The 26,504-nt window shown below is 36.9% G+C and overlaps 1 protein-coding gene across 5 annotated transcripts in view; it reads left to right on the top strand.

The window, feature by feature from the left end:
- FIGN (fidgetin, microtubule severing factor) overlaps positions 1-23,539 on the top strand; it is a 138,105-nt gene extending 114,566 nt beyond the window's left edge. For 2 of the 5 annotated variants that reach the window (XM_049887316.1, XM_049887317.1), the window contains 2 exons: positions 2,845-2,907; positions 19,158-23,539. In XM_049887316.1, coding sequence (XP_049743273.1) covers positions 2,845-2,907; positions 19,158-21,412 — 2,318 coding nt within the window. In that variant the 3' untranslated portion in view covers positions 21,413-23,539. Of the gene's footprint in view, positions 1-2,844; positions 2,908-12,406; positions 18,630-19,157 lie in introns of those variants that run through there. The other 3 variants (XM_049887319.1, XM_049887318.1, XM_049887315.1) reach the window with 2 other exon arrangements.
- Positions 23,540-26,504: the final 2,965 nt, after the last annotated feature.

Below are 26,504 nucleotides of genomic sequence, written 5' to 3'. Positions count from 1 at the left end.
TGACCCTATAGACAGAGTAGAACTGCCCCGTAGGGCTTCCAAGGAGTGGTTGGTGGATTCCAATTGCTGACCTTTTGGTTAGCAGCCATGTCTCTTAACCATTGTGCCACTAGAGCTCCAAAGGGACCCAGAAAATACAGAGAGGGCTAGAATCTTACTTCTTGGTTATACTTCCTTCCTTTTGGAACTGGGCACCATACCTCTGTTCTCCAAGAATATATATAATTGGTAATTATACAGTTGTTGTTAGGTGCCATCGAGTTGGTTCCAACTCACAGCAACCCTATATACTACAGAAAGAAACACTGCCGGGTCCTGCACCATGCTCACAATCTTTGTTATGCTTAAGCCCATTGTTGCAGCCACTGTGTCAATCCATCTCGTTTGAGGGTCTTCCTCTTTTTTTTTTATACTTTACCAAGCATGATGTCCTTCTCCAGGGACTGATTCCTCCTGATAACATGTCCAAAGTATGTAAGACATAGTCTCGCCATCCTAGTTTCTAAGAAGCATTCTGGTTGTACTTCTTCCAAGACAGATTTGTTCATTCTTTTGGCAGTCCGTGGTATATTCAATATTCTTCTTCGACAATTATATGGTAATTATATTATATAAACTATAATTAATTATTAATTATGTTGTCACTGTTAATTGTCTTTGTTTGCCCCAGCTTAGGGAGACTCTTCTTTGAAAGGGCCAGATAGATAGTACTTTAGTCTTTGTGGGCAATGTGTTTTCTAGCACAGCTACTCAGCTCTGCCTGTAGCTCAAAGCAGCCACAGGCAATACGTAAACAAATGGGTGTGGTTGTATTCCAAAACAACTTTATTTACAAAAAAAGATGGCAGGCTGGATTTGGCCTTTGGCCGTCCTTTGCTAAAGTAATGATCAGGTTCTCCGAATATCCCTTTAAAAATTAAAAAATCCCTCGCCTCCATTCTTCCTTGCTCCTTACCTGATGTTTGTCACTCTTAAGATGTTTATCCAAGAAGAAAATTCTTTCTGTGCTTGCCATCTCACTTTCTTATATCCCATTTCCTCCATAACACACTCACCATGGCTTCTGACCCCACCACTCCATTGCTACAGCTCTCTCAGAGATCATCTATAGCCTCCTAATTGTCTATTTTCTCTCCTATTCCTGTTCAACTTCTCTGATGCATGGGCTACAATTAAACACTCTGTCTTTGAAATTCCTCCCTCACTTGTCTTTTGCAACAGCATAATCTCTCCCTTTCCCTGGTTTTTGGTTTGTTTGTCTCTCTTTCTACTGTGTATATTGTCCTTCCAGTTGCCTTGGCCTACTCCTTAAACATTGGTTTAACTCAAGAGTTCTGTTCATGTCTTATTCTACATACTTTCTCTCTGCAGTGTCATCCATTGCCATAGTTTCTTCTATTTCCCATATGCTCAAGATTCCCAAATCTCCTTGTACAGCTTTGACCTCCCTCGCATATTTCCAGCACTATATAAGGTAGAATCCTTGGAGTAGTTCTCCAAGGAGAGGCAGAATATAGAAATTTCGTGTCATCACATGATCCAGGTTACAATTTTTTGGCTCCAGGGTAGCCTTGAGAAAGTTCCTTAGATTCATGGAAACTGTTCCATTGGAAATAAAAGGAGAAACAATTCTTCACAAGGTTTTTGGAGAATTAAATGTAATGTGTACCACAATCTTTTTATTAATTGTTTGACAGATATTTCATGAGTATTTTTATTTTTATTATGATGCCCTGTGAATGTTCACTTTCCTTTCCTTCATTCTTCCTAACCTAATTGGTCAGCTCATCTTTTTGACTCTACCTCTAAAATCTCAGATTTTTTTCTTCCTGTTCTTGCAGAGCCCTGGTGGTATAGTGGTTAAGACATCAATCACTAACCAAAAGGTCAGCAGTTCGAATCCACCAGTCACTTCTTGGAAACCCTATGGGACAGGTCTACTCTCTCTATAGGGTCACTATGAGTCGGAATCGACTCAGTGGCAATGGGTATTGTTCATGTAGGAGCCCTGGTTACATAGTGGTTAAAGTGCTTGGCTGCTTACCAAAAGGTTGGATGTTCAAACCCATCACCCACTGCATGGGAGAAAGATATGGCAGTCTGCTTCAGCAAAGATTTGCAGTCTTGGAAACCCTAAGGGACAGTTCTACTCCGGCCTATAGGGTCGCTATGAGTTGGAATCAACTCGATGGCAGTGGGTTTATTGTTCATGTTCACACTCTGCTTCTAGTCCTTTTTCCCTCTAATCTGTTTTATATATTTTTTACCATTGGCGTATTTCTAAAGAATGTATCAAGACACTTTAGGGTAACACAGTAGGATAAAGTCCAAACATTCAAGTACCTTTGCAATTCATTCAGGCTTTATCTCTACCTCTCTCCCACCCTATGCATAGACATATACCCCGCTCCGACCCTCTAACCATACCAGACTACCCTGCTCCCCTAAATGTGCCAGATGAACTTGGCTTCATCTGTGATTTTGACCAGGCTTTCTACTAGACAAGAAACCTCATCTCCCTCTACTCTAATTGGTGAAATTCTATTCGACTTCCTAGATAGACCCTGAGTATTAACTTCTCTATGAAGCCATCTCTCTCTAGCAGATTTAGGACTAAATCTTTTCTCTGCTAAATTTCCACACCACTTCAAAAGTAAATCTATTTTTTCACTACCAACTTGTACTTAATATGTTTGTCCCCTGATAGACATTTAGCTCCATAGGGTCAGGGATCCATAATCCCTAGCTCTTAGGGAAGATTCTCTCAAGTAGTAGTTATTAAAGCATGGATGTCATTATTTTAAACAGTTTAGCCAACTAGTCTTATTTGTTTTTTTTTTCTAGTGATGATAAAAGTTATCAAGATTCAAAGATTCACAAGCCTGGGCCAAAAGGGGAGGGAAAAAAGTAAGCCTGAAATAATGTGCAACCTAAGTAAAATAAATTTATTTCTTTTAGGTTTCCTTCTTGTTTGTATGTGCATGTGAGCGGATGTGTGTATGTTTTAAGAAAATACATGGAAGGCTATTTGCTGTAAGCTTTTATAGTTTAGGAATATGCAAATGATGAAATTGAGTAGAGGGTAAGATTGGTAAATCAGGTACTAGATATTGTTGGTCCTTGAAATTTTTAAGAATTAGTCCTAATGCTTTTTGAAAATTATTTGCAAGAATAAGTGTATGACTTCTGTGCATCTTCAGAGAGATGGTGTCTTAGTCATCTAGTGCTGCTCTAACAGAAATACCACAAGTGGATGGCTTTGACAAAGAGAAATTTATATTCTCATAATCTAGTAGGCTAGAAGTCCAAATTCAGGGCATCAGCTCCAGGGGAAGGCTTTCTCTCTCTATTGGCTCTGGAGGAAGGTCTTTGTCCTCAATCTTCCCTGGACTAGGAGCTTTTCTGTGCAGCAACCAGGGGTCCAAACCCAAAAACCAAACCCACTGCCATAGAGTCGATTTTGACTCATAGTGACCCTATAGGACAGAGTAGAACTGCCCCATAAAGTTTCCAAAGAGCGCCTTCTGGATTTGAGCTGCCTACCTTTTCGTTAGCAGCCGTAGCACTTAACCAATTTGCCACCAGGGTTTCCACGGGTCCAAAGGACATGCTTTACTCCCGGTGCTTCTTTCTTGGCGGTACATTTGATTTTATTACAAAAGCTGGCTTCCGTTTTTTTTTTTTTTTTTTATGGCTTGTAAGTTAAAAGGTGGTGAAGGCCATACCCCAGGGAAGTTCCCTTTACATTGAATAAAGAATGTGACCTCAGTAAGTGTGTTACAATCCCATCGTAATCTTCTTTAACATAAAATTACAGTCACAAAATGGAGGACAACCACGTAATACTGGGAATCATGGCTTAACCAAGTTGACACATATTTTTGGGGGACACAATTCAGTCCATGACAGATGGTGTAGCCAAAAGCAGAAGTATTAATCCACATTGTTCAAAAAGTCTTGCCTGATTAACACAAGTCTCCCTTATACCACTACCATTGTATTATGCCCTTTTGACCCATACCTTGTATTTACATGATAATATGTATTTGTGTGTCCTTTGCTCTCTGTACTAATATCTGTATGTATATCCATCCTCCCTAGCTTATGTTTCTCAAGTTAGAAATGAAGACCAAGGCGAATTCTGCAATCTTCTATAACTCAAGTGATTAGATCCAGGTGAAATATCTATTAACTAGGTACTCAATTCCTAGTTAAAATTAATAATTAAAATGTAAGCTACATCATCATGGAAAGTTATTTTGAAAACTCACGGAAAGAATGATTTTTTGTTGTCATCATTATTACCGTTATTATTTATTATAATAAATTGACATCTTGGAACTGCCCCATAGGGTTTCAAAGGAGTGCCTGGTGGATTCAAACTGCTGACCTTTAGGTTAGCAGCTAAGCTCTTAACCACTGCACCACCGAGGCTCTTGAAGTTTCTTAGCTTTTGTAATAAAATCAAAGGTACATAACATGCATTCTCTATTATAAAACATTCATAAATGATATGATTCAGAAATTAAATTATTCATGAATATGAGAAGGTACTCCAAAGGCATTGAAGGGGACCCTGTTAGTTGTTTTTTGGTTTTTTTTTTGTTGTTGTTTTTTTAATAGCCTAGCTGTGAGTCACTTAAAGATGTAGAATATAGGTTTTCCAGTCATTTTATGCACTCACTTTTTCTTTTGTGGTTCTGAATACGAATTCAGTCAAGACTTAAACAGAAAGATATTTTGATCCAAGAGCTACAAGAATCCACAAGGGAATGAGTTTGGTTTCTTCTCTACTTTCTAATGCAAAGAAGTGCATTCCACAAAATCAGATGAAACAAGCCATTAATTTGACAGTCTCAGTTCTCATAGCCCTATTGATTCAAAAAGCTGAAAACAGTTATGGGGGCTTATTGGGTCTAATTAGGAGTCTTGAAGCTCATGGTTAAAAGAAATAGAAAGTGTATTGAGAGAGGAATCATTAACAGAATCCGTCTTAACATTTTATTACAAATGGGTATAAATGCTTGTTTTCCTGTTATTTTTTGTACTTCATGTATTATTTTCATGGACCTATTTAAGAATGTCACAAATCTCATTTCAAAGCCTATTATGCCATCTTTTGGGTGGTTTTTTAGTGTGCAAAAGATAGTTATCACGTGAAACATAAAACATGATTCCAAGTTCAAGTGCTTCCTATGCCTTATTTTGATGTTCTCGAAAAGTTTTTAATTTTTTCTATGTAATCATTGTAGATAGACACATAGATATAGATATGCTTCAAGATATATTCTATTGATGGATTCTATAGATATATACTTGTTTTGGCACATGGATCATTTTGCATGGAGATAGCTCCCTTGCTCAGAGGTGTGTAACTTTTTTTTTTTTTGGCCCGTACCAATAAGAAGCCCAGCTAACTTTCATGACCACCCTTAGAACATATAAATAATAAATATTTGCAATACTGTCCTTTAGTGTTAACAGCTTAGTAAATGGTGCTACATAAAAAAAAAAAGGAGTGTGCATATATCAAGAGGGAAAGTAGTAGTCACATCTTTAATAACAATATCTAATTAAGCAATATAATGCTATTTATATCTGCTATTATGAAAGGGCAGTATTTCTTCAAATATTCATTTCAAAATGTCTCTTTTTTTTCTGTTTTAACTTAATAATCATAATATATTTATAGCTGGAATAACTTTTCATATATAATCAGATGACAAGAAGACTTTTTTTCTTGTATTCTGAGGTGTGGGGAAGCTGACTACAAGCCTGATAACTAGCATCAGTTATAAAATCCTTGGTTATCATTTGCTCACAAATATTCAGATGAAAACTCTTGACCAGCTTGGCACTAACCTAAAATTTGCTGTAGAATGAATATAATCCAACTCTAATAGAAGATGACTGTATTTTCAAATATATTTAAAATAAAAAAAAATAAGATTATTGCAATAAATCTAATATCACAGCAACCAATTCATGGAGCTTAATTATGACACTACTAAATGTGAAAATCTATTCAGCGCTAGGAACACTTTTCACATTACATTCACGCTAAAGATTGGCTGTTAAGAGCTCATTACTGGTATTTTTCTAAAGAGTGGTTTATTAAACACAGTTACCTAATAAGCATCTTTGGTGGTGCAAATTGCTGAAAACAGTAATGAGTCTGATTAGACTTCATTTCAATTACGACAGCTTGTCTAGCAAAAAAATATATATATATATCTTTCCTTGACGCTTTGGAATCTGGCTACAAGACACTGCAGAGTTTAAAAAAGAAAAAAAAACACCTCTATATTTTCTTTCTACCGTTCACTAATGAAGAGAGAATTGTCCAAGTCATCATCCAATTTATACACTGGAAAAGTGGATGGACAAAGTAGAGACACAATCATGTTTGCTTGCTTAAAAACAGCGAAGGCTGCCTTGACTAATATGTCTAAATAAGGTCACCTTTAGTTTCTCACTTTTTTTTTCTTCCTTTTTCTTAGGAATGTAAAGCTATAAATGAGGTGGAGACTTAAAAATGATTCATTCCTATTTGGTTTGTGGAGGTTATTCCCTAGATTAATAGGCCCACCTTTCAATTATGTTTTATCCATGGATCTTCTACTTAAAATCATAACAATACAAGAGGCTATCAAACTGTGCCTGTTAATTACCAGACTTATTTTTTTTTAATACATGTATAGGAAGGAAGTAAGTAGAAGAAATCAACCTTCATGGATGTGCAGTAGTATTTCAAAAAGTGCAAGGAATATTCATTAGACACTAAACTTGATTTTGGTATTACAAAAAAATATTTTATTTAGCTGTATTTAACAGCTAACCTCCTATTAAATCATGCCTGGGTATTACTTCTCAAATTGTGTGTGTTGGGGGGGGGGGGCGGGAACAGTGTTAATGCAAAAAGCCTTTAAGTGATTAAGCTGTCATTGGTGTACTCTTGTAACGTTTTAATGCTTCTGGGAGCCATGGATGGAATCCAGTATTTTATACTATATTTTCTGGAATAGATTCGTTTTAAAGTATAATATCGTTTGACATTGAACTGGATAAAATAACTTCTAAAGTAAAATATGGAAACAATGGTTGGATATAGAAGCACAGAAATAAAAGGAGGGCACAATAAAATATGCTTACCTGAATATCTTTACAAGTTAGGTAAGTGATCATTATAATGGCCATCCGACTGAAAATAAAATATAAATGAAATTATAGTATTCTTTTTTTTTAGGCATCTGAATGCTTTTAAAAAGATTCACTTAAAAGGAGACCAGTTCTAGGTATGTCAGTTGAATGTGTAGGAATGTAGCTTGAGACCTATGATTCATCATGCTATGAATTGTGTGTTAAAAAAAAAAAGAACCTATTGTATAGAAAAGACAATAATAATCCTAAATTAACAATTGAGGTGTGTCCCTATATAATTCAGTTATTATAGCTTTTAATTATTTGTGTGTCAAGGATTTTTTTTTAGCATTTTTATCTAAAATGATTCTAATAAATGCTTTTCTTTTTGTATATAATTGTGAAAATGTGTCAATATGTAATAAAATTGTTATTAGATTTCCATTTGGAAGAAAGCTTTACGAATATAAACCTAGACTCCCCAGAAAAACAAGTACTCGATTAAGAAATTGAGTGTTCGTGGTGAATTTTGAGATGATACAAAATAAGACTTTGAGTTTTTTAAGTATGGAAAATTTTTTGAGACATTCGACTTGGTTTAAGCTACCAATAAATGCATAGCTAAATAAAACCTTAAGAACTGCTTACTTTTGATAAAAATATGGTATGTACACGTTAATTAGTTAGAACGTGCTTTAGATTCTGAGATTATTAATAATGTGGCTAGTTAAGCATAGATCCAGTTTAGAATAAAAGCAGTTCTAAAAATCTCTTTTTCATTTCTCTGTCACTCTCTCCCTTATTTTCCATATATCCTTTCCTCAAGTACAGACATACACTTACATATATTCATACAGGCACCTAGATTTGATTTTTCTGTTTAGCCTACCAATCTTAACTGAATAGTCCTGCATACATTTTGGGTTTCCTGTTGTTTAGGGAACTTGTGTGCTTTGAATAGGATAACACAGAATTCGAAGAGGTAGCAGGAAGATTTGATTTATTAACTTTTTTTAACATATGAAACTAAAACTAGCATATTTAAAATTAAATTTTTCTCAAATGATCTCCTAGTTTAAAAAATGTGTCTGGGGGAAAAAAAAAAAACCTTCCCATTCTCTAAAAATGTTAGCAAACACTAGTCCTTATTCATAACTAAGGAGGTCAGGAAAATAGTTTATAATCATCAATAAGAAAAAAAACTTTAGAACAATTTAGATTGTATAGAAGTAACATCTTTATAGGTTTTAATTCTGCTGAAAGCCATATTGAGAGCAACATTATTTTTAACTGCTATGTTAGAGACAACGTAAACCATGTTTATTCCCAACAGAAGATCGGATTGGATTATTTGGATAATTATAAGCAAAAGAAAGGGGATTCTGTACTTCATGTGATTAATCCCACGAAGGACTTCTATTCAACTGAGCCAAAGCCTAATTTTTTTTTTTTTTTAGCATAATGGTATAGTCCATCATAACAGTAGATGAAATTGTGCAGCTAACAATTTTCATAGAGAACACAATCAAGATGGGATCTGAAGAAACAATTTCTTTTCTTGTAGTCTCTCCTACTGTTGCCATTTTCCCATAGATTTAGTTATTGGGCACCCCCTCCAGGCAGAAATCCTTTTCTAATTGTGCAGCATTCTTTGTTTTTACAAATGGAAGAGCCAACAACACTAATGACTGGACTGTCATTTATACTGCACTTTAACAGTGCTCTGTATATCTAGAAATCCAAGCATCCCAATTACAGGTAGTGCTTAGATTTGTTTCACCAGATGTAGAATGGAGCAGAGTGGGAAGAATGGAGAGGTGAGGAAACTACTGTTTTTACTAAGAGCTCTTTGCTTTTAATCCTGCGCCATGTTGGTTGTATTCTAAAGCAGTTTATCTTCATATGTCGTCTTATATGGAAGAAACAACACTAAAGCAAACAAAACTCATTTCATATGTAGCTTTTTCCACTGCCTTCAGATCAAAGTTATTTTCTTCAGGCTGGACTAAATTATACACAGGTCCCGGGAGTGAAGGACACTGAATTAATGCACTATGTCACCCAGCCCTGACTATAGAATATTTTTATTGAAGTCCAAGATAGTATTTTGCTATTGCATTAAAAATTAATGCACAAATTGCCAAAAAGAGAAAAACGCATAAATAACCTATACAAATTTTGTCTGGGCTTTGCACACTTTAGCAAAAAGTTTTTCATGGAGAATGGCTGAAGAGTTGTATACTCATATGTAAATAATACTCTTACTCCTTTGTCTAATTATGTGAGAAAGCCCTCAATCTTAAATAGGCATCCTTATTTATCCATCTTGTTTTATGCAAACTGTCTTTTTAGATAACGTTTCAAAAGATGAATGTAAATTTCATTTATGCAAGGTCATGGGGCTTGGGAGATTCTGCATTTGTTTATGGACTCTTGTCAGCTTGGTGTGTTTAGTAAGAGTGAGTACAGTTCAGTTTAAATGTAAGTAAATTGATCTTTGCATTTATATTCTTGAAATAGAATACACACCAATATCTATTTACAAATAGCTATATGTCCACATTATGGTTAACGTAACATTTTAAAATTGTGACCAAGGATATATAAACTAGCCATGACATAATTCAGCTTTGGTACCACGCTTCGTTTGTGTTTATTAAATGTGAAAATACATTTTATATGAGAAACAGTATCCTGAGAATCAATTGAAATAACCTCAGACTTTTAGGACAATGGTAGTTATCTCTACAGAGTCCTTTTAAAAAAATGAAGATTCAAAACACCCAGAAAATGCACAGTGCTTTTGGCATTTAGATTTCTCTTTCTGAATCAATCACACAGGCCAGATAGTATGAATCTAGCACGGGGCTTTCAGGTTGTGTTAACCCCATTTATCCCTGTATGCTACAGCTCACCTGTTATTTACACACATAAGAGGGTTGATACTGCAGAACAAGGGGAGTGCTCTGTTGTGACACAGAACATGCATATTCATTAGCCCTGGCAGTCCCTGTGGACATCTGTGGTGTGTCCTTATGATCTCTGTATGACAAAAAGAACTGGGGGAAGGGTAGAGCGCCTTAATGAGTTGAAAAAGTGTATGGAGAAAGGGAAGAGATGGCATGAGAAATGAAAGGCCATAATATAATAACTTTAAAGGTTAACTACAAAGCACTATTTGAACTGATTATAAAGTATCTAAAATCATTCAGAGAGGTAGCATAAACAAATAAACATTTGACTTAAACCAGGGGAATCGGTTTTTTAACTTGTAACCTTCAAATTCTTCCTTTACAATAGTTGATGACACCTGGCACTAAATACTAAGATTCAGAATGCTGGTCATTTGTATATTTTAAATTGCATGTGTATACATAGTATATATTCTTTTGTACTAAATATGGTAGGATATACACAGGCCTTTGGACACTGTTTTTAACTTGGTATTAGATTCTTATTCAAAAATTTTTACATAGAAACTTTTGTAGCACCCCCCCAAAAAAACCCCTAAGCATCTAAAATATAATTTTAAACTGTAAGGATTTGTGTGTGAGTATGATTATATGTTCACTCATTTACTTTGACTCAAGTGTTGGAAATTTTAGGACCCCCCACAAAAAATAAGTACTTATTTGAATTATGGTCGTGATTTCCTGGGTTGCCTTAAGTGATAAGCTGTCTATCCTGGTCATATATTGAATATAAGCTCAGTGGACTAAAAGTAATATTCCTTTCATCAGTATAATTGCTTTGCATAAGTGCTTATGCATTCATCCTCATAAATGCAAGCCATCTTCTTATATATGTCTTGCATATTAAAAATGATGACCAGTCAGACCCATGCATACTAAATTTCATCCTCAGTATGAAATAGTGGCAAAATAGTCATCTTTACATTTGGTCACGTTCTGAAGAGTGAATATTTTGTTGCTGTGAATAAAATTTAATGCATTTTAGTGAAACTGATTTAGATCGTAAGCTACCCACAAGTTTAATTGAAGGACAGCGTATATACTATCCTGGTTCAAGTCATGGCGCTTATGATATTGAAGATAGGATTTTACTAAGCCCAAAATAATGACTTACAGGATCAGATCTGTTGCTTACCCAATACTATCCATCCAACAACTTTCTACAAGAAATAAGAAGCATGATGTTGAATTTGTTTAAACAGTATCTCAAAAGTTGTATCAAAGCTCATGCAATTGACTAATAGGGGATGCGTTCAGGAATGGTGGAGATGGACCTATGGAAAATAGTGAGAAATAATGCCTGACAAATCAGAGGAAAGGAGGAAACATCAAAACAACAGCAATCTGGGACAATTTTTTTTTTTAATCAACATCCGTCATTCTATACCATTACACTAATGACACTGAATCAACAAGAAAATTATTATTTTCCCCGTGCTTTGATTAAGAAGGCAGTAATGTATAATAGTATTTGGAAATTTTTTCTTCTCAACTGACTATATATTTGTTTTAGAGCAGTATGCTTGCTAGTTTTCAAGAAAATATATGAAATTACTGGAGTTTGAAGCATCAGAGTGATGTCATAAATTCAAATATCTATGTGACCTGATTGTTGTTGTTAGTTGCCGTCGATTCTAGGTACCATAAAAATACCTGTTGTTGTAATAGGGACTGGGGGCACGGTGACAAAGCAGAAAGGGTATGCCATGTCCAAAGGGGACAGCTGCTTCTCAGATTCAGCCAACTGTTGCTGGGCAAGAATGAGGTCTAGTGTTGCAGGATCTTTCAGCTTGTCTTGAAAAATGGGAAATATGCAAATACTGATTTTTTTCAAATGTAAAGTTAAGTGCTTTTTAAAACTTGTGCAGGCCAAACAGAACATATTTGCAGGCTGTATGCTGCCTTCAGGTTGTCTGGTTACAAGTTCTCCACGATAGAGGTTGAGGTATCTGAACTATATTTACAAAGGACCATTTTAGCCAGAAATGCCTTCGAGATTGTAAAAAAGGATTGCTTTATGCAAATAAGATAGACTGGAGGAGGGAAGTGGGAAGAGAGTAATTTGCTGCAAAGTGTAGTATAATTTGAAGTCTGGAGGTGCGAAAGTGTGATTTAAAGGGAAAATTATTTGACAGTATTTGTTATATAATTAGAATATCTTAAGACTGCAGGTTTTAAGATCATTCTTAGCTAGTTTAAAACCTGTAAGTACTGTGTTTCTTATTTTTGGTTTATAAAATGTTGACTCACAAATAACATTTAAAATAAATAAAACACTATGAAAACATTTTGAATTTTTGATATCTTTTTGATTAAAAAAAATCATGCTTTGCGTTTTACTATGTGTGAAACAATTTCTCTTTTTTATAACCGGCATTTCCATTGAAAAATTTCCTTTTCAGTAGCTGTCCTGAGGTTGAAGGAAAACTAACTGATAAATTCTGAGAGTGATTTTACTTTTTTTCAATCTGTCCAGCCAGTTTTGTTTTGTTTTGTTTCGAATGCAGCTATCTGGCTTTTTAAAAACAGAAGAATAACAAGAAACATTGTGCAGTTGTTCACAGTTAGAAAGTAATTTCACAAATATTATTATTTTAGATAATCTTAAGAACAGTCCAGTTAGGCAGACGATGCCATTTTATAGCTGAGAAAACTGAGTGTGATGTGCTTAAGTGACTTAATCAAGATCAGAAATAAGTGATAGCATGAGCAATGCCAATGGTCTGATTCTCAAGCCCTGGGTTTTCACCCTGCAAACAAAATTCTATGGCCTTTTTTGTTTCCTTCAGTCCTTTTCTGTCCAGTCTAGCCATGCCTCCAAATAAAATAATGTATTTGGAATACCAGACTAAATAATATTCAACCTCACAGGGCACCAGAGTAAGTGAAACACTAGACTAAGTGTGAGGCTGTCTGGATTGGACTAAGTCATTTTAAATGTTCCTTAATCTCTAAAATCAAAGAGTCTAATTTTAGAGTAAATTCTAAACTGAATGTGAAATTATAGAAGAAAGAAAGCAAGCTAGAAAGGTTTCATCACCTTGTAAACAAATAGTTGCCTTGATTAACTTCTTAGCATTGAACCACAAGGCTTTACACATAGGGAGCACACAATTTGTTGACTAAATACACTTGATAGTCCCTAAGGCACGGTGGTTAAGAGCTCGGCTGCTAACCAAAAGGTCAGCAGTTCAAATCCACCAGCTGCCACTCACTGGAAATCCTATGGGGCAGTTCTGCTCTGTCCTATAGGGTCGCTATGAGTTGGAATGACTCGACAACAAAGAGTTTATCATATTCAAGGAGCCCTGGTGGTACAGTGGTTAAAGCGCTTGGCTGCTAACTGAAAGGTTGACAGTTTCAACCAATCAGCTGCTCCACGGGAGAAAGATGTGGCAGTTGGCTTCGTAAAGATTTACAGTCTTGGAAACCCTATGGGGCAGTTCTACTGTGTCCTATGGGGTCGCTATGAATTGACTTGACGGCAGTGGGATATTCAGTTTATAAAGGACTTCTAAGAGATTGAAAAGAATGTGTAATTTCTGTGTTTTTTCTCCTCACTGTTTTCACTTGAAATTTTATATCTGAGGTCATATTTTAAGGCTAGTGTTATTAGGAAGTGGATTGAGGAAGGTTCCAGACCAAATCAATCGGTATAAGCAATACTAAATGTTGCTGTGGTAGCTCTTCGTTTATGAGCGTGGATAGACAGGAGAAGAATGCTGCTTAGTCTGCTCAAACATTTCATTTGTTCATCATTCCCCTTGAAGAATAATGATAAGCACATATTGCACAGGGCCAGTTTTTAGTACCAAGATGCTTGTAGTCCTTGCTCTTTCAGAAGGCTCTTCACATAAGGCTATACTTTTAGCCAATGAATTTGCTACACTCTATTTAAATGTAAACGCCCTATGAGTTTGTTTTGCCATTTCCAACTTAGGAGATAATCCGTTGTGTTATTAGGCTGAGGGGGCTGTAGAATATTATAATTACTTAACTGTATTTACCCCACTAGTGATCGTTTCCTAGAGAGAACTTTGCTAAATACTGTATTAATTTGTTTTAATATTAAATAAATAATAATAACAAAAGGCTCAGGGTCTAATAGCCCAAAGGAATGTAATAGGTACAGTGATGTTGTCTTGCAGGCCTGTGTGAGCACTATGCAGCTGTCCTAGAGCAAGGGAGCCTGTGTTGCCTGCAGGTGTTTGCCTCAGGTCTCTGCCCTCAGGAAGTCTGAGAAAACCTACAAATGAAGGCAGAGCTCGTAGCAGCCAGAATTACCCTATGGGAACCTTGTAGAAGAGCAGCTTTTTTAGACCTGATAAACTGTTGAATGGCATATGTGTTAGGGGTAGGGTAGTGAGTACCTTAGATTAATATTTTCAGCAATAAGTGCTAACAATTGATTCTAGAAGACCTAGCCTTTCATTTCCAATTCCTCCCAGTCTGAAAGTTGTTTTTATACTCTTTGTTTTTCTATATAACAGCTTCTTCATCATTTTGAAGCTGTGGCAGAACTTTAGGGGATGCCACAATGGTTTTATTTCAGAAACAGTCAAACAAAAAAAGCAAAATGGAGGAAGTAAAGCAGTAAGGCAGTAACTGTTTAATAAGTAAACCTAAGTTATGAAATGGTCAGTAATGATGAGAATGGAAAATGTTCTCCAACTGTCCAGTTTTATGGGAAATATAGACTTGTGTACATATATACGTATTCATCATATAACAATAAAGTAAGAACAAAACGCACTGGCTTTTTAGTATAACCCAGTAACCCAGTGCCGTTGAGTCATATAGTAGCTGTCATTCCCATGTAACGCTTATGTTAAATTATCTTAAAAGCAATTTTCTATTAAATTACGTATTTTAAAAACAAACACATTGCATTGTGAAATTTGCCAGCTGTATTAAGAATTTCCTGATCTTCTTCAGAAAAGATAATTGATGTTTTAGAACTGTTCAGTTATCTTTGAGCACTGTTTTCTTGCTTTCTCCCATTTGCTGATTTTTTTCATTGTACCAGTTGAAGCTGTTTCCAAACAACAGTGGGAATTAGTGTTTTGGAGTCATGTTTCTAATGATGTTGAAACAGTATTGAGTTTTTTCTTTTCATGTTCCAAAGAAAAAGCATATAAAAGCTGTTTTTAAAATCCATCTTCTTATTTGGGTGCCAAGTTAAGTGACGTGTATGCTTCTTCTCACTCACAGGTAACAACAATATAATCAAATGGAGCATGATTTTTTAAAATTATTATTCAAAGAACATTTGGCTCTGCATTTTTCTTCTATTTCACATCCAAAAGATCACTCCCAATAACCAGAGCAACAATAACAACAACAACAAAATCCAAGTTTGGCACTACTTCAGATAGTGTCACAATTCAAGGAACTGATGAAAAGGCTCTTTGTGCTCCCAAGGCTAGGACAATCTCCAGTACACTAGCTCCTTTAGCGCGTACTAATAGTAAGAACTCATGGTGACTAGGTTTTTTGTTTTTTTTTTTAATAGTAAGAACTAGGTTATGTTTAACTATTAATTTGGGCTTTCAAATAACATCAGTGATTTCAAAGCACTGGAATAAATACTCATGTTTCAGGGGGTGTGAACAATTCTGTTCCTGAAGGTTATTTAATCAAAGCTCAATCTTGCTTTTTGCAGCCCTGCTAAGGTTATTGTTATTTAGTATGCATCACTAAATAAACTTGCAATTATCTTGGTAAGCACATCCAAAAATAACATGAGAATAAAAAGGCAATGGTGTATCCAGTAATTGTTCCAAAGAAATAATTTTGATAGATAGAATCTTTGCTTAATTTAAGATAAAATGGAAAAATCTTATGAAATTTCTTTGGTTTTGCTAAACTATGCAGAAATACTCAGTGAAGATGACCAACCTATTTAATTTAAACTGTACACTCCTGTGTTTTACAGTGATTGTACTACAGGGTCACTATGCATTGGAATCGACTCGAAGGCAACGGACTTTTTTTTTTTGGTACTTTATTAAAATCATTTTTGCATTTTGTAAATTATTGATGTACATGAAAACATTATAAGCCAATACTGGTGATGAGGCTGATCTTTTTAAAATAATTATTCTAAATTTAAAGTAGTTTTATTTCTCTTAAAAGGCATTTTTTAAAAATATTATGTATGTTTGTTAACTAATGCCAACAGTTGCTTAGCCCAGCTAACTGAAAGCCATGTCCTTTAAGTTGTGTGTGTGTGTGTGTGTGTATGCTGTGGTACATTCCATTGCATGTGACCACTAAATTATTTTCTGAGATCTTGTTTCAAGACATTTATTCACGTTTCTACTGTATCAATCTAATTAAATTCCTATTCATAGCATATGTGTGTTCTTACTTTCTCAACTCTGTATTTTGATAATCTTTTAAAGAAAAAAAAATCTTAATAGAAATTCCCTAGAAATATTTATAGGACAAATGAAATTTGCAGATCTTTTAGACAGTTCTACATTACAGTCATATTAATATTCTCTTTTTTTATAAGAATTGAAGTAAATCCCATGACACTGGAAGAATTTAGATACTGATTACTTGCAATTGGTTCCTGGTGATTTGCTCTTAATAATTTCCAGTTGAATTTAATGAACGTATGATTCCTGAAATACTGCTTCATTAAAATTGCATCTTTTCCCCTTTAAAGTGTGGTTTTGGTCATTTCACCCATCTTGTGGTGTGTTTTCCTCCCCCTTAAAAACTAATGATTGAGAAAGTGAAACAATTAAGAATATCACTTTAGTTCTTCCTAGAACTCACCCCCAGAGTTTCTCCGAATGAAAAGATATAAGCAGCACTCCCTTCAGGATTTTACAATGTTTTTTTCCCAATTTGATGAGATTGTTTTAAAAAATAGATTTTTAAAAGAGAAGCGTGAAGATTTTGGGGGATATGAGAAAAATGAAGAATCTGTTGTATATATAAGAGAAGTAAGGTCTGTAGTATTTTTACTTAAATATATAAAGCTTGTTTAGGCTATACTGTGCAGCATTCAGACTTAATTTAACTGAGATGGTGATTTGCAAATGAATATCTACATGAATCCTTTTTAAAAATCCAAATGCAAATGAGTACAACTGCAATAAAATATATTTGCAAATGAATCCTGTTGCTTTATTCATTTATTGTGTAATTACTGCAATCCTTCCCACCTTGTTTTCAGTATTTCTTAATCATTAAGTCGGAAGCGTGACAGCAGTGCCAGCCCTGGCATGATTCTCTTTGACTAAAACCTTGTAAATTAACACAATTAGCACAGCATCATCCTGCTAATTAACTTCCAGTGTCTGGTGCAGTGGTTTTGCAAACAAGGAAGAGGGAGTCAGAAGGGAATCAACATGCCATTCTGTTACCAAACTGTGTGCTATGTTCAGTTTAGCTCAGTGAGTCTAATCTGGCCATGTCAGAAGCCAGAGTCAGGCAATGAAGAGCTAAAGGGGTTGGGGGAGGAGAACAGAAGGGGATAGGAGCTGTCAAAATAGACTGGCAATTCAGGAGGGAGCTGATGCCACAGATGCTTCATTTAGACCAGGCCTCCTTCTTATCAAGGAACCTGTCTGTGCCAGAGGGCAGAAGACAGTTTGCAAAATTCACTTTGGGTAATACAAAAGAGATTAAGGAGTCCTGCTTAATATAGCTGTACCAGCATAGGCAGTGTTCGTCGAACCAAGCAGAGATTAGAATAAGATGAACCAGCACTGGGAAATAGGAGAGCTGGGTTCTAGTATTCTGCTGTAACTAACTCTGAGTGAGACCTTGAGGGCAAGTTATAAATCTCCTCGGACCTCAGTTTCCTAATCTATGAAATAAGATGATTCCTAAGGTCTTTTTTTAAACTTAAAAATCCAAATTACTCTCCAATTCTAACTGCTTAGTATTTTTATTTTCTCCTAAGTGAGAAAATGCTCTTGTTTTGTAGTTTGCTACAAAGTCACCTTGCTGCAATTAGTAATCTAGCAGATGATAGAATTAACCAGGCCATCTCATTATCTAGTTGCATTCTTAGAGTTTAGGCCACACATTGCTTCCCACAGAATTTAAAGACTTTGGACTCAGATTCTCTCTCCATTCTTGTCTTCCCTTCCACCTCTGTTACATATTTACAATATTACATATATATATAATTTCCCCATTTTAGTACCTTGGAGGTTGTAAAGGGAGGGGGGGATTAAAAGAGAAGGAAGGAGAATTCAAGAAGACCGACAGACAAGTGATGCTTGCTTTTTTTTTTCCAGAGACTCAACAACAGAACTGAGAGGCAGAAAGGAGCCAGTTGTAATTCATACCGAGTTGTAGGCTTTGTGTGATGAAAGCGATGGAGCGCTGCCTGGGAGATTGCTTTGCTGCACTCCACGAAGCAGATTTGAAACTGTCGTGGACCACTTTAGATGAGAGTTGGATTATGGAATGACCTGCTATGTCTGTGTCATATTGTTCTGCGCAGGGAGCATTATACTGTGCTAACTAGGTGTTCAGTACCAAATAACAGAGGTATCCCAGATGTGATCTGTCAGCTGCGTCTCATTTTTATATTGGTTAAAATATAAAACAGAAACTATGATGTGAAGAGACAAAACAGCTAGATATGTACATGTTAATACCATCACATGCTAGGTATTTAAGGTGTATGCATATTTTATTGTAAGAGCCTGTGATTGAATTCAAATTTGACAGGAATATGTGTGTGTGTGTGTGTGTGTGTAGCAAGTGTTAACTTGATAAGTTCCTTTTAACAAAAACAGATTTGCTTATTATTTTTAAAACGGAAGAATTTAGGTCTTCTGCAGAGTTTTCCTTTAAATTCTGTTTACTTACAGGGCTAAAATTTAACCCATTTTAAAGTGTGTATATTATAGGGATTGTAACAAGTATTAAAAACTGAAAATCCTTTATAATGTGGATATCATTAATGGAAAATAATAGGTAACAAAAGAAGTTGGGGGAAAAGGCTTTAACATTTCTGATGAATATCTAAGTAAATGACGTGTTTCCTCCCCCTCCCCCACCCAAAACCCTTAGGCTTGAAGATGCAGTGGACGCCGGAGCATGCCCAGTGGCCAGAACAGCACTTTGACATCACCTCAACCACTCGGTCTCCTGCCCACAAAGTTGAAGCCTACCGAGGTCATTTGCAGTGCACCTATCAGTATGCCTGGGCAAATGATGACATATCCGCTCTGACTGCATCCAACCTACTCAAAAAATATGCAGAGAAGTATTCTGGCATTTTGGAAGGCCCTGTGGACCGACCCGTGCTCAGCAACTACTCTGATGCACCATCAGGACTAATGAATGGTCGGAAAAATGAAAGTGAACCCTGGCAGCCTTCTTTGAATTCAGAAGCTGTTTATCCTATGAACTGTGTTCCGGATGTTATCACTGCCAGCAAAGCTGGAGTCAGTTCAGCCCTCCCTCCAGCAGATGTCTCTGCAAGTATAGGGAGCTCTCCTGGGGTGGCCAGCAACCTGACAGAACCTAGTTATTCAAGTAGTACCTGTGGAAGCCACACTGTACCTAGTCTCCATGCAGGGCTCCCATCTCAGGAATATGCCCCAGGATACAACGGATCATATTTGCATTCTACTTACAGTAGCCAGCCAGCACCTGCACTTCCTTCACCTCATCCATCTCCTTTGCATAGCTCTGGGCTCCTCCAGCCACCACCACCACCTCCTCCACCTCCAGCCCTGGTCCCAGGCTACAATGGGACTTCTAACCTCTCCAGTTACAGCTATCCCTCTGCTAGCTATCCTCCTCAGACTGCTGTGGGGTCGGGGTACAGCCCTGGCGGGGCACCCCCACCTCCTTCAGCATACCTGCCTTCAGGAATTCCTGCTCCTACCCCTCTGCCCCCCACCACTGTTCCTGGCTACACCTACCAGGGTCATGGTTTGACGCCTATTGCACCATCGGCTCTGACAAACAGTTCGGCAAGTTCTCTCAAAAGGAAAGCCTTCTATATGGCAGGGCAAGGAGATATGGACTCCAGTTATGGAAATTACAGCTATGGCCAACAGAGATCTACACAGAGTCCTATGTACAGAATGGCCGACAACAGCATTTCAAACACAAGTCGGGGGAATGGCTTTGACAGAAGTGCTGAAACATCGTCCTTAGCATTTAAGCCAACGAAGCAGCTAATGTCCTCCGAACAGCAAAGGAAATTCAGCAGCCAGTCCAGTAGGGCTTTGACCCCCCCTTCTTACAGCACTGCTAAGAACTCGTTGGGATCAAGATCCAGTGAATCCTTTGGGAAGTACACGTCGCCAGTAATGAGTGAGCATGGGGACGAGCACAGACAGCTCCTCTCTCACCCAATGCAAGGTCCTGGACTCCGTGCAGCTACCTCATCCAACCACTCTGTGGACGAGCAACTGAAGAATACGGACACGCACCTAATTGACCTGGTAACCAATGAGATTATCACCCAAGGACCTCCAGTGGACTGGAATGACATTGCTGGTCTCGACCTGATAAAGGCTGTCATTAAAGAGGAGGTTTTATGGCCAGTGTTGAGGTCAGACGCATTCAGTGGACTGACGGCCTTACCTCGGAGCATCCTTTTATTTGGGCCTCGGGGGACAGGCAAAACATTACTGGGCAGATGCATAGCTAGTCAGCTGGGGGCCTCATTTTTCAAAATTGCTGGTTCTGGACTAGTCACCAAGTGGTTAGGAGAAGCAGAGAAAATCATCCATGCCTCGTTTCTTGTGGCCAGGTGTCGCCAGCCCTCAGTGATATTTGTTAGTGACATTGACATGCTTCTCTCCTCTCAAGTGAGTGAGGAACACAGTCCAGTCAGTCGGATGAGAACCGAGTTTCTGATGCAGCTGGACACTGTACTAACTTCTGCTGAGGACCAAATCCTAGTAATTTGTGCCACCAGTAAACCAGAAGAAATAGATGAATCTCTTCGGAGATACTTCATGAAACGACTGTTAATCCCACTTCCTGACAGCACAGCGAGGCACCAGATAATAGTACAACTGCTCTCACAGCACAATTACTGTCTCAATGACAAGGAGTTTGCACTGCTCGTCCAGCGCACAGAAGGCTTTTCTGGACTAGACGTGGCTCATTTGTGTCAGGAAGCAGCAGTGGGGCCCCTCCATGCCATGCCAGCCACAGACCTTTCAGCCATTATGCCCAGCCAGTTGAGGCCAGTTACGTATCCAGACTTTGAAAATGCGTTCTGCAAGATTCAGCCTAGCATATCTCAGAAAGAGCTAGATATGTATGTTGAATGGAACAAAATGTTTGGTTGCAGTCAGTGATAACGTTTAAAAAATGTAACGAATGTTGGCACACACACATAAAACCTGCTACATAGGGTATAGAGCCCCTTTCCAGTAGTGTTTAAATTGCAAAGGGTACTGGGGAAGACAACAATTAAGTTGCATCTTTAGAGTCAGGGTAGTATTTGAAGGAAAAGTGCATCAAATGAGAGCTTCTGATTTGAAAGCCCCAGATGACAGAAAGCATGTATTGATGCTCAGTTTGGTTCAAGCTAGACAACACTCACCAAGGAGCAAGGTGCAAGTGTGTTGATTTCAGAAGGACCTGAACCTCGTGTGTTGATTCCATTCTGCTGTTCTCGAGATTTAGTTGCTGTCAAGTGCCTGGAGTGGTGCTTTATTTTTTGTTTGCCTCACAATTACATTGGTGGCATGTGCTAATATAAAGAGCTTTAACTTCAAACATTATCGGACTAAAGAGATGAACAGTTGCGTTACGACAGAAAACCAGATTTTTGCCATTTTAAGAGCAACAGTATTCCTCAATCCTGTCTGTTCTGCAGTATTAAGCTAAGAACAGGTAAAACAGGGTAACGGTAATCTGGACCTTAATTTCTGCAGTTCATTTCTTTTGATGTTCTTGTCTGCAAAAACTCAGGAAAGTGATTGTGATTTGTACAGTACCTCAAAGGAATGTGTTGAAAGCACTATGTACTGCTGAGAGTAATAGGATAGGCTTCATTGTTACTTTATATGAAAATGTATGTTTACCTCAACAATTGGAAAATAGCAAGGAAAATTACTTTGAATGTATCCAGAGAAATACCAACGTGTGATACAACTGAATATTTACAACTTAAAGTAAAAATGGAAGGATAAAAAAAAAAAAAAAAGGTTCTTTTACTAATTACGGGGAATTAACCAGAGCAGAATTCTTCTTTATGTCAATAACTGCAAGAGTTCTGAGTACACTGCTCCTTGATAATTAAGTGAAAATGTTCTTAAAAGGTACACTGGTTAATGGAAAGCTACTTACTCAGTTTGTGTCTAGAACAGTCAGCCACAAGACCTGTTTAGGACCCTGAAAAAGTCACAGTACCTGAAAACTACGACTGTCTTTTACTCAAGTATGGTAGTGGTGGTGATAGTTTGCAAGTTATCTCTTAAAACTGCTGGGAATGGTGTCATTCTAGTTCACTAATCTATCCAGTTTATCGGCTTGCCATACTGCTTAATAGAATGCAGAGGATAGCAACCAAAACACACAAATAAAAACAACTAACATATATATATATCCTCAAAGAACCTCTTCATCCCCTCTTTCTTTTTGACTCCACTCTTGTCAGTGCAATTTTGCTTCTCATTTTGAAATCTCCTAGGCTGTAGTGCTCCCACATTCATTTCTACCTCAGTTTTGTTACATTTCTATTAGAAAGTAAAGTAGAAAATTGGAAGTGGACACACACATGCAATATAACTTGCCAAACATGTTACTTGGTTTTCTTCCATCTTTCTCCATATATATTGTTTCCAAAATCATCAGTCTTTATGCTCACTTGCATCTCAGTCCACCTCCCTCCCCATGGCATATGTGGCATTTTGCTTAATTCTCCACTCTTCTCCTGCTCCCCACAAACTTGTTCCTTATATCCTTTAATGCTTTACGTGCAACTTTTCATGGATAGCTGGCTGATGTTCAGCAATGCCTCTGACCAGTCACAGTGTAGGCTGTAGCTTTCCAAAGCCACTGCCCCTGCGTAAGCAGAGCAGCCTCACTTTTTGAATGTATTTTTTTCCTGTTTGTTCCCCCCCGCTTCTTCTTCTTCCTTTTTTTTTTTTTAAAGTTTAAAGATGCAGTAACAAAACTGTTGCAAAGCACTGGCATTTTATGTATTCAATAAGTGATGTACATTTTTTTTAAAAAATTAAATAAATGCAATGAGATGCCCCAAGAAAGGTCTTTCTGTTATTTTTTTCCTTCAAATTTTTTTTCTGATCTCATTCACAACGTCAGATTTTCTGAAACGCTTAACATAGAGACAACTAATGAAGGATTTCATAATATTTCTGAAATTTTACAATGCTTGATCATTACTTCCTCCCCTTTTATGTTGCTAAACACTGAGCAAATGAACGAGAATTTAATTTGTTATGATATTCTGTCAATTAAGACTGTGCATAAATAGAAAAAAAAAGCATATTAAAAAGCAGTGCCTTTTATTAAGGATACAAAAAATAATATTCAAGTACATCCTCTGCTGTTCACGAGTGAATAAACTCTACTATTGTGTTTTGGCTCTACCCTGCACATCCCTTAGTGTAAGAAAATTCTAATATTCCCATTCACTTGTAGGCTTATGGGTTCGAACCACCGACCTTTCAGTTAGAGGCTGAGCACTTAACTACTGTGCCACCAATGCTCCTACGTTGATCTCACTGACAAGTTTACTTTTGCAGAGCACTGACCTATTTTCTGTCTTTTAGACATTACATTTCATCTCCGCCAACATGCTCTGTTCACCTGAAAGCATCTGGCAAGTTTTGACAAACCCAGTTTTATTTAGACAATTTTGGAAAATCCAATATTGACCCACATTTTTTGTGGCTAGTAAGAGTTAATGCCAAAAATATGACTGCACTATTGTGTTTTTTACACTTGTTTATAAAAAGGAAGATAAATTAAAGTCCTACATATTGGCTTTAAATGACTTAAAAATTACTTTGAGATCCGAGTGGTCCCAAATCCGTCTATTTAGGCAGAAGCTGAGGCCATGTGTGAATTTCATTTAGCCTCACGAATTCTAGGATTTGATCTCTTAGGAAATTGGGCATGTTGAAGAAGTTAAGATCTGTTGGGGGAAATAGGGCTGACCTTTGAGTACACAGTGCTCTCCTATGATTCTTTGATTCTGCATGGCAGCATTAAACTCTCCTCTGGACTAGCCTAATAATGAGCTCTTTTCTGACCATCTCTTCTGGAGCTCAGGGTGGGGATGGGATACCACATCCTCAGAAGTGAATGTGTACAATCAGTGGTAGTACAACTGTGTAATCGGGCTTCCTTACTCTTGCCTCTTTTTGAGTGGTAAGAATTTGGAGAAGGCTGCTAATGAAGGTAAGGTAATGAGCCAGGCCAAATCCCTTGCTGTCTGGCCAGGAGATTGAGCTAGTCCACTTAACAGCCCCTAATTCTCTTCTTCACAACTGCAGTAACATATCCAACAGGGACAAAAAGGAAGTGAAGGGACACTACTTCAGTAGAAGGTTCAATGGAATTTCAAGAGGTAGATCATAATGACCTTATATGTGACACAAGTGGAAATACTCTACTCTTCTGGCATGCTTCTCTCCAAAATCTTTAGAGCATTAGTGACAATATGGAAAACTTTGCTGACTGAGCTGATCAATGGAATGTGAAGGCAGTATACTTTAAGGCTATTTACTTTCACACAGAATGTTTATCTGTTAGTCAGTTTGTATTCTCAAATGCAGATAGACGGGTATAATGTTTTCTTGTGCATTTGAAACCTATCAAGGAGAAAATAAACCATTCCACTAAAATACATAGGCCAAACACCATCTGGGCAAGTGATGGAAGCTATCCAGAGGCTATACTATGTAAAATAGCAAGGTCAATTTACATGGGTTGCATAGTACTTGGCTATGCAGTTTTCAAAAGAATATATCTAAAAAAAAAAAAAAAATTAATTCCTACAATAGGTCTTGGTAAATTTGAATATATTTGTGGGTTTGAAAATACGCTTTAGAGTTAGATTTCTTTGAAAACATGTCCACCTCCAAGCTGAAAGATACTTCTATAATTCCATTCTCATATTTTTAAGCAAGAATTTGGTATCGTCATCATCGAATCTGTATTTTGCAAGTTGGAAGGGATGCAGATGTTGAACTATTGAGGCCACTGAAGTTCTAATATATATATATATATCTCTATATATATAATGTGTGTGTTTGTGTGTATGCGTGTGCTGTTTTTAATATCATCTATTTAAATTTTAAAACTGACATTTATTTTACATCATTCGAAAGCAACTGGTTACTTCCTTTCTTCATATGTGCAGAGATAGACATGAACACTTTACAAATCCAAGTGTTTTAATATATGTATTTTTTTCCTTTTGGAAAGTTGTTGAATCATCTGCCGATTTTTATATGGAGCACATTAGCAAACATGGAGCTATTAGCATTTCAGAATTCAAAACCAGCTGTACTTGTGACTGACCAACACATGAACTGAAGCTCACACTCTGCTGAGACCTTTGGTTGACATTCGATTTTGAACCTGCCAGATGCATTTGTGTGAACCAGGGATACTGCATCTTTAATGAACAAGTCTCTCCTTTTTCCCCTGTTTTTAAATACAACACAAGCAGTGTAGCACTAGGCGCTGCAATTGTCAAAGACAATTAGTCTGAAAGCAGGAAAATTTCACCTCCCTGTCTCAGTGATATGTAGAATGTCGGCAGCATGGGTCAGCTTTGCCACAGAGTTGTGTGAGAATATATGAATCAGTCCTATAGAATGTTAAATATTTATAAAATGGTTCTGTAGTACACCAAGGTTGGGAGTACATTCATTCCTTCTTGTTGTCTTATGATATAAAAAAAGCAAAAGTTTATTTCCAGGCTTAAAACTGTCTTCTTCTTCCCTCTTCCTCCTCTCTCTTTCTCTCATGTGGGGTGTGTGTGTGTGTGTGTGTTCTTGTGCATTATATACAGTTGCTAGATAATATTCATTTTTTTCTTTTTTCATCTGACGTATATTCAAACATTGTTCTTTATAACCATTTCTACCTCATTGCTACATATTGTACATGTAGTATTTATTTGTTGTCTTTTTTTGAATGTCATGCATTTCGTAAGAAAAAGACTTGTCCTTGAACTTGAACAGTCTACCTCAGAAAGACTGTCTTTACACTGAACAGTATTAGCAACCTAAATGATAAGACGTATTAGCGAAGTGTGGCAGGGTAGATAATGCACGAGTACTTGGGATACTGATGGACTCTTAATTGTACTCATAACACAAGACTGCTTAAAAGAACTTAAAAGAAATTATGCACTGTGGAGGTCTTCATCAAGGCCCCGTTTGCAGCATACTATACAGAATACAG

Source organism: Elephas maximus, chromosome 6 (assembly GCF_024166365.1).
Source record: "Elephas maximus indicus isolate mEleMax1 chromosome 6, mEleMax1 primary haplotype, whole genome shotgun sequence".
Taxonomy (NCBI): Eukaryota; Metazoa; Chordata; class Mammalia; order Proboscidea; family Elephantidae; genus Elephas; species Elephas maximus.
Note: the sequence above shows the minus strand (reverse complement) of the source record. Positions and strands in the feature narration are given on the sequence as shown.